The sequence below is a fragment of the Leguminivora glycinivorella genome, chromosome 26, assembly GCF_023078275.1.
Source record: "Leguminivora glycinivorella isolate SPB_JAAS2020 chromosome 26, LegGlyc_1.1, whole genome shotgun sequence".
Taxonomy (NCBI): Eukaryota; Metazoa; Arthropoda; class Insecta; order Lepidoptera; family Tortricidae; genus Leguminivora; species Leguminivora glycinivorella.
In genome coordinates this window covers 6,653,205-6,670,487 of record NC_062996.1, presented here as the reverse complement: position 1 = coordinate 6,670,487, position 17,283 = coordinate 6,653,205, and the positions used below count along the sequence as shown (strand labels likewise).

Sequence of the window (17,283 nt, the reverse complement as noted above, 5' to 3'; positions counted from 1 at the left end):
TATACCTCAGAACCGTTTCTTCCAATTCCTTTGTGGGTGTCACTGCGTCGCCCGGCAGATAGCAGGACGCCAGCGCCACCTTGCACCTCTTCCCTTCGTCGTTGATGAAGTAGGTCTCCACCACGACAAGGTCTCTGCAACACATGGTCATGAAGCATCCCATATTTCTCACATTATTACTCACATAAATGCATGCTCTAGGAGGTAGCTCACCATTTCCCTCATAGTATAGAGCTCCCCCCAGATGTCCCAGGCCTGCCACCCGGTTCCTCCATGCATAAGGTTCTTGCAGCAGTGCTATTTCAACTTTGGCCCTCCTAACATATTGTCCTAGTTCGGACATTGCGTCTTTGCAATGTTGGAGGTTTACTTGGCAAATGTTTGTGTGTGTGCTTGTGTATAGGTGTGTGTTTAGTGTATTTTGTGTGTTCATATTGTTAATTGATGTGTGTAGTGTCGCTGTCCCCGGAACCGCTACTCAGAGAGCTCGCCGCCGTCGACGACGTCCATACCCCCCCTCTCATTCGTATGTCCATCGCCCGGCACCGACCTCTCCTTTCCCGGTTCGGGTTCTTCATTAGTAGGATCTGAGGGTTGTTGAGTTATGTTGGCCCTCAGTATCCTAACTCTAACACTGGTAGCGGAGAAGTCCAGGACCTTCGTCTTCTCCTCGCCCCAGATCTCCTCCACACCTTCCGGGACCAAGTAGGTCAATCTAGTCCCTATCTCCAGAGCATCTCTGCCCGCCGCTTTCCATTCCAGGAATTTGAGATCCCGGCGATCCGGGTTCTGAGCGTAAAGGAACTCCTTTACGTACTCAGTCTCCGCCTCGCCCGGAACCCAAACCTGAACCCTGGTCTGCTCCAGCTTCCGCACGATAATCCGGTGACCATCCAGCTCTCCGAAGTCCTGACCTAGTAGCCAGTCCCTTGACTCCGTCGATTTTGGTGTCACAAGGAAAAACCCTTCCGACACCAAACCCGACGTCGCGAACCTCGGTGCTACTACGCCCGGCTCCCCCCTTACTACCTGCAGGACGATCACCTCAATTAACTGCGTCAGCTTTCTCCTGATGAGTTTCGCTAAGGCCTCATCCACCGAAACTCCATCCTCACGGCACACAGCCACAGCCAGACCTCGGTTCGCCCTAGCGACGTTCCGTGGTCCGTCTGCAGCCGCCCTGCCCTGATTTTGGCGCTTCGCTGGAGGACGCTCCGAGCGACCCTCATCCGTGCTCTGTCTCTTCATCTTAAGGCCGCGTTTGCTCGGGCCAGGTTTGGCGTCCCCCTTAAACTCCAACACCGGAACGCCACCCCTTTCCCCAGCAATCACAGCCTTTCTCCTAAGTAGCTTAGCCTTCTTTTTCTGGGCCTTCGACTTATACTTGTAGAACGGCCCGTTCTCCGCAGGTGTGGCCTCCCTTTCGGTTGTCCCCCCCTTCGGCGAACGCAGCAGCTCTGCTTCTTCACTTAGTGACAGGCCTTCCAGTTGTAGGACATCCGGAGTACCCTGCCCAGTTCCTCTCCGTAGACTACTCTGCTCCTCACCGGAACTCGGAAGCCCACTCTTCACAACGATCGGGGGTCCGTCAGCAGACTTCCCGCCCTCACGCACTTCTACCCTTTCGGGTCTCTTCGCCGCTGACGCGGTGTTGGTTGTGGTTTTAATTTTATTATTGTTTAGTTTGGGGCTAAGTTGATATGTGTACGGTGCAGTGGCGGGGCGTGAAAATTTTCGTTGGTAAAGCCGGAGGGGTTTTTGGAATCTGTTTTGTATGGACTTCTAGAGATACTAGAAAATTTTAGGGAACCCGTTGGGAATCGAGTTGTATCGACGCTCCGCCACTGGTACGGTGTACCCAATATTAAAAAAAATACCCACCCTAAAACACACTTAAACTATTTTTAGGCACTGGTGCGACCAGGGCGACAACCTGCCCTCCTACGGCTGGCTCCACCACGACGGTGTGCATTTCGGGGAGCAACGTATAGAGGACCCGCCGCACGAGATGTTCACCAGCTTCGTCAAAACCCCAGGCGGGGAGCACGGGGGGCACTGGACTGTTCGCATCAATGTTACTGCTAAGGTATATTAGTATAGTATTAATTTTCTGAGGTTTTTTGGTTTTTGCCGTAATCTGTTAAACAAAAGCCTTTGTTTCTATTATTCACGGCCGCTAGCTCCCGTTTAAACGGCACGCGCTAAAGTCTCAGTGTAGTTAAAAAGCAACTATCATGATAGCAATAGGTTCGAATTTATGAAACAATTCGCAGTATGCAGTTAACTTTTTTCGAATATTACAAAAAGTGTTATCTCCGAAATGGATTTTTATGGATTTGAACCTTATTACTATCATGATAGTTGCTTTTTAACTATACTGAGACTTTAGCGCGTGCCGTTTAAATGGGAGCTAGCCGCCGTGAATAATGGAAACAATGGCTTTTGTTTAACAGATTACGGCAAAAGCCAAAAAATCATCTCAGAAAATTCATACTATAGTAGTCACTTTATTCATCATCCTCCTAGCGTTATCCCGGCATTTGCCACGGCTCATGGGAGCCTGGGGTCCGCTTTGACAACTAATCCCAAGATTTAGCGTGGGCACTAGTTTTTACGAAAGCGACTGCCATCTGACCTTCCAACCCGAAGGGTAAACTAGACCTTATTGGAATTAGTCCGGTTTCCTCACGATGTTATCCTTCACGATGTTTTTTTTTGTTTAAAAGCTAAGTGTGGCATTGAAACTTGAGCAGTTTCATGTGCTCTGCCTATCCCCTTTGGCAATACAGGCGTGAGTTTATGTGTGTATTGCCTCTGAAAAGATCTCCACGTTTTCATTATCAGAATTTGAACCCAGGACTACTTTTAAATCTGACATGTTCTGTTGAAATAAAACTATGGAAACGGATTAAATCGCGCATTTGCAGTTTGTTTTTGTCAATTGTGTGTAGATTAATTGGTTAATTATTTTTTAACATAGTAATTTTTAATTTTTTTTGAATATTGTATAACTGGCTTTATTAATAGTGTGTGATCCTGCCTTAAAAATCTATATTATTTGTGGTCATGGTTCGTTAATATTTCTTGTATGTGGGTAGCTTTTGCACATTGTAATTTTTCCTCAGTCACCCGTTGACCACGAACGCTGTAAAGAGTTCGAAACGTCGGGATGAATTTTAAATTCATTGTACGCGATTTAATCCGTTTCCATAGTTTTATTTCATGTGTTAAAATGTCAAATATGAATATTAGCGCGATCTAGTCGAGCGTCCCCAAAGGTGTAACGCCATCTAGGCCACGGTACGTTTTTCTCTTTGAGGTACGTTTTTTTTAACCGACTTCAAAAAAGGAGGAGGTTCTCAATTCGACTGAATGTTTTTATTTTTATTTTTTTTATTTTTTTTATTTATTTTATTTTTTTTATTATTTTTATTATTTTTTATTATTTTTTTTATTATTTTTTTTATCTTTTATTATTATTTTTTTTATTTTTTTTTTATTATTTTTTTATTTTTTTTTTGTATGTATGTTACTCGATATCTCCGAGAATCGTGGACCGATTTTCAAAATTTTTTTTTTGATCGAACGGGTATAACCCCGAGATGGTCCCATTGGCACCAAGTCAGGGTCTGATGATGGGATCTTGGAGAAATCGAGGGAACTCTTCAAATGTTATAGGCACATGTAATGTTTTTAGTGTATTTTTCAAAGGTACACCAGTATTTACGCCTGACGGTAGTAATTTTATGTGGCTGAGCTGATGATGGAAGGTCAACTCCTCAATGGTTAGGAGTTAAAGGATAATTCTTTCACTACTGTACATATATTCGGACTGATACATATAATATCACTAGGAACCACTAAAAATCAACAAATAAATTAACTTTTAACAAAAAATAAAACCGCCTTCAAAAATAAGCGCGTTACAAAACACGGAGAAATTAAAAAGCAAAAAATAATAAACCTTTGAATTCAGATTTCTTATCGTATTGCAATAATCTAAACATCCAAATTATAAACAAATCAATTATTTTTGGAGTCGGTACCAGCCTGTGTATGGTTGGGTGGGGCAAACAGGCAATAACAAGGCGACGAACAGGTCTGGTACCGACTACAAAAATAATTGATTTGTTTATAATTTGGATGTTTAGATAATTGCAATACGATAAGAAATCTGAATTCAAAGGTTTATTATTTTTTGCTTTTTAGTTTCTCCGTGTTTTGTAACGCGCTTATTTTTGAAGGCGGTTTTATTTTTTGTTAAAAAGTTAATTCTTAGACTTTATCCGTCTATACGGAGTTACATATGTCTTTGCTAAGATCTAAGAACCCATATTAATAATTTAATCTATTATTCCAGAACAATGTGTACGCGCCCTATGTACTAGTGTGGTATGGAGCCCTAGACGAGTCTCTCGGGCGCGCGGGGCCGCTCTCGCGGCTCTGGCTCGAGGGCGGAGCCCTGCACGGACATACGCCTCAGCTCCACAACTTTAGGGTCAACTTGGTACCACTACACGGTGAGTATACATACATACCGACGATTTGACGGCCGGTCTGGCTCAGCCGCGGTCCTGGGTTCGAATCCCGGTATGGGCATTTGTTTGTGTGATGTACACAGATATTTGTTCCAGAGTCATGGATGTTTTCTATGTATATAAGTATGTATGTATTTATATATTTAAGTATGTCTATCCTCGCATAGCACCCATAGTACAAGCTTTGCTTATACTTCGTTTCTTTTAAGATTAGAATTATCTGTCAAACGGGTAAACAAAGAAGCAGTGGTCGTAGACCTTCCTTCTTCGATTTCGGCCGATACCACTGATTTCTTGGAACTTATATACATAGTATTACTATGTTATAAGTTCCAAGAAATCAGTGGTATCGGCCGAAATCGAAGAGAAGAAGAATCAATTCTAATCTTAAAAGAAACGAAGTATAGTTTGGGGCTAAGTTGATCTGTGTAAGGTGTCCCCAATATTTATTTATTTATTTATTTATACATACATATAATCACGCCTGTATCCCATAAAGGGGTAGGCAGAACACATGAACTACTAAGTTTCAGTGCTACTCTTGGCAAAAACACAACCTCACACACTTGGTGAGTATACAACTAGAGTCAACCTGGTCACACCTCGGACAATGACGATCAAATATGGGAAAAAAACCGGCCAAGAGCGTGTCGGGCCACGCTCAGTGTAGGGTTCCGTAGTTTTCTGTATTTTTCTCAAAAACTACTGAACCTATCAAGTTCAAAACAATTTTCCTAGAAAGTCTTTATAAAGTTCTACTTTTATGATTTTTTTTCATATTTTTAAACATATGGTTCAAAAGTTAGAGGGGGGGGGGACGCACTTTTTTTTCCTTTAGGAGTGATTATTTCCAAAAATATTAATATTATCAAAAAACGATCTTAGTAAACCCTTATTAATTTTTAAATACCTATCCAACAATATATCACACGTTGGGGTTGGAATGAAAAAAAATATCAGCCCCCACTTTACATGTAGGGGGGGGGGGGTACCCTAATAAAACATTTTTTCCATTTTTTATTTTTGCACTTTGTTGGCGTGATTGATATACATATTGGTACCAAATTTCAGCTTTCTAGTGCTAACGGTTACTGAGATTATCCGCGGACGGACGGACGGACGGACGGACGGACGGACGGACGGACAGACAGACATGGCGAAACTATAAGGGTTCCTAGTTGACTACGGAACCCTAAAAACGGAAATCACCCACTGTGTTAAACATATTTTTTTTTGTACTGAACGGTCCGATTTAAACTCAAATTGTTTAGGCCGCTAGCGACCGTTGTCGAGGTCAAAAATGGTCGCGCTTTGTCATTAGTCTGTCTCTTTTGCACTCATGGGATGTTCATATACATGTCGGCATCTCTTTCGCACAATTTAGTAGTCTTTAAGCGTAAGCGATATGATAGTTCTGTCACAGTATAAAGGACGACTCAGTAGTTAATCTCCCGCGATCGGTATTTGGCTCTCTCGCACGCGCCGCGTACTGACGCGACCGGCATCATTCGGTTCCGCACATACCTCTCTGCACCTCGCTGCGTGCGAGCGCTTCTCAAGGACAAACCGCGCGGCGCAAAATTTGTTAGAAGAGTTATTACTGAGTCGTCCTTATTGATAAGGTGAAAAAATTTACACCACACCTCGGTCACTGGCGATCAAATTATATGAAAGAGGCGCGTTCCTAGTTCCTAGCACACAGTCTAAGCTCGTGTAGGTGAACGCGTACTATGCTTGTATGAGTGAGTTATGACAGGTTGACTGTTCGCATTTTTGACAGGCGGTAACTGGGGTAACCGAGAGGGGGTGGGCGGCACTTTCAGCGGGGAGCGGGAGTGGCCATACTGTACGATAGTACTTAGTACTTTTATTATACTGTGCTTATACTGTGGTTCTGTACATCTGCCAGTCCAATTAAAATACCATTATTTTTCTGCCAGGCAAGGTCCTCCACACATCGTTTTCTGAAGGTCACGCACCAGGGCTCCATCTTCTGAAGGAGAAGTTCTACTCTCTTTTGAAAGCTGAGGCGCATCCTACTTTCGGCAAAATAGCTGTGCTTAGCCCTGACGACGAATTGAGGAACAAGGTAAATTGATCTTTATTTTTATCATAGATTACCATATCGAAGTCATAAAGAGGTATACACTCCGCCACGGAGATGCGGTCACCGTAACCTATGGACTTGTTGCAACTCGATTATGTACATGCGTTAAGTTGCCACCCATTAGAAACTTGCAATCTATGGAGATTAGCATTTGAAGAACCCTCGCAAAAGTGACATCTACCCGGTCGGCGCAGGGTAGCTCATCTCCTGCAGCCGGAGCGTCAAATCCCGGTAGGGTAATTTGTCTGAAAGCCAGATATTTGTTCCTGAGTCATGGATGCGTATATCGTTACCATTTATCGTTGTCTGCCACAACACAAGCCTGTGTGGATGAGCGCCAATCTGTCGATGGCCTTATATAAAAAATAAACTACAAGAGCTACAAGACATTTTTTGTGCGATGATGAAAAGTGTAGTGCCGTTCTTAGGCGGTCGCATTTTAATGTATGGGATGGTATCATACTTATATTTTAATCTATGCTTTATATTTAGAGTTGCTCTTGCGATTCTATTCAATAAGGACTTATTTTTACTTGACGAACGGTCTGGGGCCCATCTCGAACGATATTAGACTAATATTATTAGTCCACGAACTATCAAATCATATGGGTTGCCATGACAACACATTAATATGCTTTTAAATTTAATAGTTATTTGTTATACAAGGGTGTGCAAAGTTGTATTTTAACGCCGAGTGTGGAATTGGAAGGATTCTATAGTTGAACCTCGAGCGAAGCGAGTGGTTCGAGAATAGAATCCTGAACTTGGCGAGTTTTTCAACACACGAGAAGTAACAGTTGCACCCGTGTGTAACACAAAACTTTTCCCCTCACTATAGCGAGGAAAGTACAACGCAAAGAACGCGTTTATCACTGCTTCCAGTAATTCCACAGGTGGTAAATCATCTTCATCACTAAATACATCCACTTTTATCAGTTTTAAAGCAGAAAATTTGACTATATTCAAGGTCAAATTACTTTATCCACTACGTTTTTACTCGCTGGTATTAAAGGACAAAACACGTGTTTCCGAGCTAGTGAGGGGAAAAAATTATTTTATTTTCGAAAACGTTTTTTTTTCAGGATGCAGAAGTAAACTTCGTACCAATCCAGATGATAGTGGAACCCCCCTTCGTTATGGACGTAGTGTTCACTATAGAGGACCTCCCCACCCCCGCTCTGAAGGGGGAGGAGTATACCAGGGTGTTAGAAGACAAGAAGAGAATCTTCAACGAAGAATTTGAACGTAAATTTGGCTTAAGAGAGAAAAAGTAAGTTTATCGATATTAATACCACACCTCGGACACTGGCGATCAAATATATGAAAGAGGCGCGTTCCTAGCACACAGTCTAAGCTCGTGTAGGTGAACGAGTACCATGCTTGTATGAGTGAAATATGACAGGTCGACTGTTCGCGTTTTTCACAGGCGGTAACTGTGAGGTAACCGAGAGGGGGTGGGCGGCACTTTCAGCGGGGAGCGGGAGTGGCCATACTGTACGATAGTACTCTTTATTATACTGTACCTATACTCTGAATCAATATTTTGTACATTTTCGGGTAGTTGGGCCATTTTTTTTTCAAAGTTGTCCACTCCACTTTTGGATATGGAAATTTTTATGTGGTTCCCACTCAGAATCGCTCTACTCAGATACAAGTGTGTAAAAAAGGAAGTTCGAAACGAGTGGCGATAAATTAAAACACGAGTTACGAATTTTCTTTTCGCACGTGTATCGTACGACGTTTTTCAGTACAGATGGCCCTCCGAAGTTTGGACCTGGCATATAACGAACCACTTCTCGCACTAGTGCGTAAAAAAACACCATCTGTACTGAAAAATTTCTAATGCCGTATTTAACTTCTTAAAATCATATTAAATTTTTTTTATGTTGCAAGTTTGATGTAAAACATTATGTCAAACAAGACATCGCGATACAACTTACTTTTTTAAGCAATATTGAACTTTGTACAACATTGAAAAAACCCCGATACGCCATTTTTACAAGCTTTTATTCGACTTGCCTTGTTAGTATGTTAGTATGCGTCAAAACGTAGAAGCTAAATTTGACCCACTTCCCGGTTTCCGATTAGGTTGAAATTTTGCATACATATGCAAATCACGTGACAATGCAATATTATGGTATCATGGAGCTGATTTGATGATGGAGCAGAAAAATGGTCGTAGGAACTTTGTTATGAAACGTTGAATCCCCCCATCGAGTAAGGGGTTTTTAGAAACGTCTCGGAGAGCAGTAGATGACTGTTCAAAGAAAGGTACAGTCGGCGATAAAAGTTAGTGGAAAAAAATTGTTTGCAAAAAACTTTTCATAGTGTTGTGTTCCTGCCGGTGAGTAAGGCTGCCAGAGCTCAACGAGGGTGCAGGGTGCTGACGACGGGAGGACTTACGGAACTAATTTGTTCCGTCTATTGTCCTTTGAGTCGTCGGCAACCCAAATCCTCCTTGGAACTTGTACACTCCTTTTTGCTGTGTACTTATATTTAACACAGCAAAGGGGAGTGTACAAGTTTGTAATGGGGTGGCAACGCGCATGTGACACTCTTTAAGTTGCAGGCGTCCATAGGTTGCGGTGACCGCTTTCCATCAGGCGGACCGTATGTTTGTTTGCCACCGACGTAGTATAAAAAAAATCTATTTGTTACAGTTATACAGATCAGGACATCAGCATAGCTCAAGCGGCTCTGTCAAACATGATCGGAGGTATAGGCTATTTCTACGGCGCGGGTCGCGTTCAGTCACAGTACACGAGAGAACCGGTGCCTTACTGGAGGGCCCCTCTATACACCGCTGTGCCTAGCAGGTTAGATTCTTTTTTTAAATGTTATTTCATAGTTAGAAATACAAGGAGACACAAGGACTTGGTCCAACAAGACCTTTATAAATTACTGTCAAAGTCCCTTCAAATCTACCCACAGATCGTTAGTTTAAACAAAGACATATGTATGTAACTCCGTATAGACGGATAAAGTCTAAGAAAAAAACGTACCTCAAAGCCCTAGAGAAAATGGTACGGTGACCTAGATGGCGTTACACCTTTGGGGAATGCTCGGCTAGATGGCACTAAATGGCACTAATATTAATATTTAGCATTTTAACACATATCAAGCTAACAATATGGGCCAAATTGTCAAAACTGAGGTTCAAAAGTGTTAAGTCTGTGTCGAGAGATAGAAGTATATGCACTGTGATTATGATTATATACATTTTACTTTGACAGTAACTCTCTATAATACTCGATTCTCTATGGTTTAAACCTCAGTAATAAGTTGGCAACGTGCATGTAACACCTATAAAGGCAGCAACATCGTATAGGCTAAAGTGTCTGCTTACTTAACAGACCAGTTGTATGCTTATTTGCCACCATTTTACTATCAAAAATATCATTAAACTCACGCGCTTTTGTCGAAGCTACCAGGAGTACATAGCTTAACAAGAGCTTCGATGAAACTGGTTCCTAGTGACGTCATCGAACAATTGAGCGACAGAGACAGAGCAGAGCTGAGCTGGGGTCTGGGGTGACAGAGATAGGTATTGCTTTGGTGACAGAGACGGGACAATATGTTGTGTATCGGGATCGGGTGCGACGGGGATATTTAAAAAAATTGTCTATTGTCAACAGATCCTTCTTCCCCCGAGGGTTCCTCTGGGACGAGGGTTTCCACGGACTCCTCATCCAGCGCTGGTCTCCAGACATCCAGATGGACATAGCTGCTCACTGGCTGGACCTGATCAATGTCGAAGGCTGGATCCCCAGGGAGCAAATACTTGGTGAGCTGTTGAAATAAGCCATCAAATACTTAACGTGTTTTTGAGGTGTCTTTTATTCCTTCCCATGATGAGATATCTTGAGATTTGTGTCGACCCTCGACTTCGCCTTTGTGACGTCTTCCAAATTTAATTGATTAGATGAACATAATTTATTTTTCAATACAAATGGTGCTTTTTATAGCAGATGCGAGAAATGGCTCCCTTCGGTCGTGCCGCAATTTATCGTCACTCGTTTCGAACTGCCTTTTTTCCGCACTTGTATAGTAATGTACTATTTCGTTTATTGAATATATAATACATAATTATAGATATTTTTCGTGACCAGGAACTGAGGCCCTAGCAAGAGTACCCAAAGAATTCGTAGTCCAAAGTAACGCAGCAGCCAACCCTCCCATGCTGCTGCTAACCATCGCCCATCTAGTCAAAACACAGCCTCAACTCTTCCAAGCGCAGTGGCCGTTACGAAGAACTCTCGAGCGCATGTTCACCAGACTCCAGGTGAGTTCTGATCGCCTGGTACTTTAGGTTACCAAATTTTCGGTTTCTTTAGCAAAATTTGACTTGAAACCGGTTCTAGACAAATCTAGAACAATCTAGAATTTAAGCAGGAGTAGCCAGTGATATAACAATAGTCCATCTAGTCAAAACACAGCCTCAACTCTTCCAAGCGCAGTGGCCGTTACGAAGAACTCTCGAGCGAATGTTCACCAGACTCCAGGTGAGTTCTGATCGCCTGGTACTTTAGGTTACCAAATTTTCGGTTTCTTTAGCAAAATTTGACTTGAAACCGGTTCTAGTTAAATCTAGAACAATCTATAATTTAAGCAGGAGTATAATATAACAATAGTCCATAGTCCATCTAGTCAAAACACAGCCACTCTTCCAAGCACAGTGGCCGTTACGAAGAACTCTCGAGCGAATGTTCACCAGACTCCAGGTGAGTTCTGGTCGCCTGGTACTTCAGGTTACCAAATTCTCTGTTTCTTTAGCAAAATTTGACTTGAAACCGGTTCTAGACAAATCTAGAATAGTCTAGAATTTAAGCAGGAGTAGCCACTGTAGCCACAATAGTAAATCTAGTCAAAACACAGCCTCAACTCTTCCAAGCGCAGTGGCCGTTACGAAGAACTCTCGAGCGAATGTTCAGCAGACTCCAGGTGAGTTCTGATCGCCTGGTACTTTAGGTTACCAAATTTTCGGTTTCTTTAACAAAATTTGACTTGAAACCGGTTCTAGACAATTCTAGAACAATCTTGAATGTAAGCAGGAGTAGCCAGTGATATAACAATAGGCTATCTAGTCAAAACACAGCCTCAACTCTTCCAAGCGCAATGGCAGTTATGAAGAACTCTCGAGCGTATGTTCACCAGACTCCAGGTGAGTTCTGATTGCCTGGTACTTCAGGTTACCAAATTCTCTGTTTCTTTAGCAAAATTTGACTTGAAACCGGTTCTAGACAAATCTAGAACAGTCTAGAATTTAAGCAGCCGGCCTACCATGCTTCCAATTTTATCACTTATCCACGTGGATAAGACATCTGTCACTCTCACACTGACGTACTTGCTAAAGCGTGACAGACGTCTTATCCACGTGGATAAGTGATAAAATTAGAAGCATGATACGCCGGCAGGAGTAGCCACTGTAGCCACAATAGTAAATCTAGTCAAAACACAGCCTCAACTCTTCCAAGCGCAGTGGCCGTTACGAAGAACTCTCGAGCGAATGTTCACCAGACTCCAGGTGAGTTCTGATCCCTGGTACTTTGTTTTGCAAACTTTGACATAAATTGCTTCGAGACGAGACGATGAAGAAGCTTTTTCCCGCGGCTTAGCTCGCGTTAACGTCAGAAACTTCATACTAAGTATATCTACTCTTGAGACTTTCTTTTTTCCGTTGACGGCCGACCCAGAGTTCTAATCCTGGCAAGATCTCATTTATTTGTAAGGTGAATTTTTTGTTGTGTCCTAAATTATAGTTGTTTTTATATTATTTGTGCCGTTTGTATATCCGAGGTCTTATAATGACAACGCCGCGATCCTGCTGAAGCTGTCCACCAGTATCGCTGGCCGCCACGCTTATGCTGGCGCCTCGATGGTGATGCAGAGCGTGCGTCTGCCTTGACAACGCCGCGAGCCTGCTGAAGCTGTCCACCAGTATCGCTGGCCGCCACGCTTATGCTGGCGCCTCGATGGTGATGCAGAGCGTGCGTCTGCCTTGACAACGCCGCGATCCTGCTGAAGCTGTCCACCAGTATCGCTGGCCGCCACGCTTATGCTGGCGCCTCGATGGTGATGCAGAGCGTTCGTCAGCCCTGACAACGCCGCGATCCTGCTGCTGCCCACCAGTATCGCTGGCCGCCACGCTTATGCTGGCGCCTCGATGGTGATGCAGCGAGCTCATCTGCCGTGACAACGCCGCGATCCTGTTGAAGCTGTCCACCAGTATCGCTGGCCGCCACACTTATGCTGGCGCCTCGATGGTGATGCAGCGCGCTCATCTGCCGTGAAAACGCCGCGACCCTGCTGAAGCTGTCCACCAGTATCGCTGGCCGCCACGCTTATGCTGGCGCCTCGATGGTGATGCAGAGCGTTCGTCTGCCGTGACAAGCCTCAGTGGTGATGCGGAGCGTAATACTGTTAACCGCTGCACAGGCGTCGCAATCCTTCTGCTGCGTCTGCCGTGACATCGCCGCAAGCTACTTGAAGTTTTCCACCGGTGTCGTCGGCCGACACGCTGATGCTGGTGCCTTGATGTCGCCTCGATCGCACGAGGTAAGATTGCAGACGCGGCGACCTTCATCGCGCCACCGAGCGCAATACTGCGGCTGCCGCGAAGGCGTCGCTAATTTTCCTGCCGCGTCTGCCGTGACGACGCCGCGAACTCTGTTGATGCTGTTCACCGATGTAGCTGACTGTCATGCTGGCGCCGGTGCCTCCCGCGCTGACGGCGGCGACCTCGAGAGGGCCACCGAACACGATACTGCGTGACGCGACAGGGGCATCGAAGACGCCTTTCGAGCTGACGACGGCCGTCTCAATCTCACCGCCGAACGTAACATCGTCTGCTGCAGTGACAAGCTGGTAAGATTGCTGATGTGGTCCCTTGGTACTGCTAGCCGCCACGCTGATAACGTCCGTCGCGCCTAAGATGTCACGCTCACCGCGAGCACTGTCTTCCCCTACAATGGTGCCACGACCATATCCGGGCTCCGTCTGCTACGGTATCGTTGCAGACTCTGTTGCTAACCAGGCTGATACTGCCCTCCAATGTGACGCCGGGCGCCGCTATCAGCTGACATCCCGTACACTATGGTATCCACTCTTCTCTTACCAGTTCCCGTGAAGTACTTCGACAGTATTTACACTCTATTTTGACCAATGACTCCTCCGTCGCCGAAGTGAGAACAGATAAATTCTAAAGATGCTACGTCCTAACGTGGCTTGGCCACCCATAGTTGAACGAGGTAAGACGTCAATAACCGGACGAGGAGCCGCACTGCTGCGAGGGTGTCCTGAAGATGTTCGCGAGCTATCTAATCGGAGAGGCGCCTCGCGAGACGACCCTGTGATTCCTGTACGTCGCTCATTGTGTAGGTCAAAGACATCGTAAAGGTTTGCGGAATTTAAAAAAAAAAACTCTTTCAGAATGTCCAGATCTGAATTCGAGCCAGCGTGCTGCATCCTGAGCGTGCGTCTGTTTACCGGGCGGACACCAAAACCGATCGGTAATCTGGCCGCGGGGGTTCCAAGTACACGACGATTTCCCGGAGGCTTGTGGCGCTTCCTGTCCATTCGAGAGATTAACTTATTCGCCGAGCCTCTAATAAACAAATTGGGAAAAATAAACCCGCTTCGCCTTAGTGAACTTGAGATTCCAGCTCAAAGCGAAAGGGGCCAGGAACTCAGGAGGACTTCAGTAGTTATCATCTGGCTCGACTATACTGAATTAATATAGTGCTTGATTCGATCGTAGAACCTGATTTCATCAATTTCACAACTTTCGTAGTCTACAGAGGAAGGTTGCACCGCTGCAGTTTCCAGCATTACCTCGTACAGCTGCCGATAGCTGTAGGCCAATCGCTCCTGTTTTGCTTGCATTTGCAGCCCGATAAGACCTTCAATAATCGGAATATTGTACAAAGTAAAGCTCTTCCGATGGAAAATAATCTTCAACAGGCGGTGGCGCTGGCGACTGAAGTGACATGCAGCCGGATTAAGGTTCGCATAGCACTATATGCTATGCACAGTTCGGTTGTATGTTATGTTATGCTGTACGATGGCAGGACTACATCTCTTCTGTTACGAGTAACTACGACAGTAACTGCTGACTCCAACAGACTGTCGTACGAGGTCAGTATGCACCCCCTGGGAGCCAAGTAAGTGACCTTCGGTGACCTCGCCTTCTTCTGCTTTGCCCGTCATCGTACCTCTTCGTCTGCGAGAGCCCTGCATTACGCCGTACAACGGTACGTATTAAGCCTCCGCCACACATAAAGCGCATTCCGCTTCGCTAACGCTACGCTATCAGCGCGCTGAATGCGCGCGCATTCCGCTCGCGTCCCGCGCGCGTTGCGCTCGCAATCCGCGCTCGTTAGTTCCCGCTAGTGCCCACTGGGCGCAACGCCAGCGTTTGTGCGGTGCACCGCCAGTATTGCGCTCCGCCTACGCTCTCAAAGCGCGCATGTGTGGCGGTGTTTTAATTCACCCCTTGACCTGCTACCACGACGTGTTCAGCAACCACCAGCGATGCGACACGGACGTCACCTCTCAGTCTACACTGTCGACCTTCATTGCACGAAGTAGAAATACGTCGCATCGGGTTTTGGATTAGGTAATGGATTACCCTAAGAGTCAATGACTGACTTGAAGAAATCGACTGATACCTCCGTCCAGTGTAGTAGCAATCGACAGCGCTCGTACTTTTCATCTTCTAGGCTAGTTTTACCGAGCGATCAGTATCCTCAAATGCCCTCACTAAAAGAGTTCAGAGTTCAGGAGTCTCGCTTGTAACCGCGCTCGCTTGACGCAAAATAGTCTGATCGAAAATACCAGTATCGTAACAAATAGCCCTCGGGCGCGTGAGTGATGACCTTTTTCTGTGTTTGATATGGACGTAAGACGTTGGACTTTAAATAGTCATATCAAAGCTAATATTGATTTAGATAATTTTTACAAAGGGTTGACAAAAGCAGTATCAATTACGTTACCCTGCTACAGTACAGATAGTTACACTACTTTTACAGTTAATTTCCACACTTTGTGTCTGAAATTGGGTTTATAATAACCTGATAAAATAACGTGTCTGTTAATAATAAAAGTGTATCTAAGGTTTTTGTATCTTGTTCAAGTCAGCCTCGCCTACAATGTATAATAATGTCATTTCTCTAACTATTCGCTGACTAAAGCTAAACGTCATCACGAAAATCTCTTTAGGCGTTTCTGGCACCGAGATATTCGCGGATCGAAGGCGATTTCGACTGATACATCTGTCAAATCGGTTCAACAACCGATTCACTTATTCTTCTATGCTATGCCAATAGGGCTACCAAAGGCTTGCGCGCCAGCTGACTCGCCACCAGGAGATAATAAACAGGTCTCTATATAAGACCTCGGATATACCAGGCAAAATAATAACAATTTTATTGGAAGGTAAAATTTTTATATATTACTAGCTTTTGCCCACAGCTTCGCTCGCGTTAGAAAGAGACAAAAAGTACCCCTATGTCACTCTCCATCCCTTCAACTATCTCCACTTAAGAGGGGGTCGTACGAAATCCTCGAAAAGTGCATTCGGCGTTTAACAAATGCTGCTCACATTTCTAAATTAAATGAAATAAAATAAATGGAGTTATTATCTTAAAGAGTGTGTCTACAACTTTTGACTATTCAGAATCTCTAATTATTAAAGGTATAATAAATAAACACACGCAAAGTTGACCTAAAATGAGAAAAACGTATGTCGCCGTTTAGTAAACTTTGTTAAAAAAATTCAATACTTTAGTTATAACATTAAGTGATTCTAAAAGCCAGATAAATGGACTAGAAGTTTTGAGGTTTTTTATATTTTTCCTCTCAAAGGCAACAAAGAAATTTTACCTTAAATTTAAACTATCGTAAAATTTCCATACATTCGCCATTGCTGTCAGAATTCTCCTTTCGATTAGATGCCGTGAGCGGCTCATCGGAGGCAGACGTGTCGCCGGTCGCTCCGCGTTGACAATTAAATTTGACAAATATTTTGACAGAAAATGGTGTACGTACACGAAAAACCATACCAGTGTAAAACTGTGCTCAAAATAAATAGGGTAAATCAAATATGTCAGGTGGAGATCCAATCTCATTTAAAATTTAAAGGTGCATGGCTTGTGCATAAAAAATAAATAAAAATATATCACATTATTAAAGAAAATAACGAACACAACCGAATGAGTATAAATGATTTCATTCTAGTTCGGTTAAATTGAAAAAAGTTTCATGTTTTGTTTTACTCATTGGAATACATTTTCATTACGCTGGTATTAACAGTACGTCATTTTAAAAATATATATGACAGTACCTACGTCAAATTTTGTCAACCAAACTTCACAGGTTGTATGTAAACAATTACAATTTAATTTATTCATACATATTCAGATACGTATTAATCGATTCTTACTTAGAATAGAAAAAAGGGGAATGCGAGCGGGTATAGGTATAGTGCTTCTGGTTCAAATTTAATTGTGTATATAAAAAAATGACTCAATTTCATTAAAGATTTACTTTGTGCATATCGCGAACACGTAACCGTAAGTTGAAAACAATAATAATTATAAATCACCTAAATACATCGTTGTTTACAAAGCGCTTGTTTTGAAT

General features: G+C 43.7%; 1 protein-coding gene across 1 annotated transcript in view; it reads left to right on the top strand.

Moving 5' to 3' along the window:
• LOC125239859 (mannosyl-oligosaccharide glucosidase) overlaps positions 1-17,283 on the top strand; it is a 40,572-nt gene that overhangs the window by 6,560 nt on the left and 16,729 nt on the right. Inside the window, exons 3-9 of the mRNA XM_048147582.1 lie at positions 1,909-2,086; positions 4,361-4,520; positions 6,479-6,627; positions 7,728-7,915; positions 9,306-9,461; positions 10,281-10,429; positions 10,755-10,927. Coding sequence (XP_048003539.1) covers positions 1,909-2,086; positions 4,361-4,520; positions 6,479-6,627; positions 7,728-7,915; positions 9,306-9,461; positions 10,281-10,429; positions 10,755-10,927 — 1,153 coding nt within the window. The remainder of the gene's footprint in view (positions 1-1,908; positions 2,087-4,360; positions 4,521-6,478; positions 6,628-7,727; positions 7,916-9,305; positions 9,462-10,280; positions 10,430-10,754; positions 10,928-17,283) is intronic.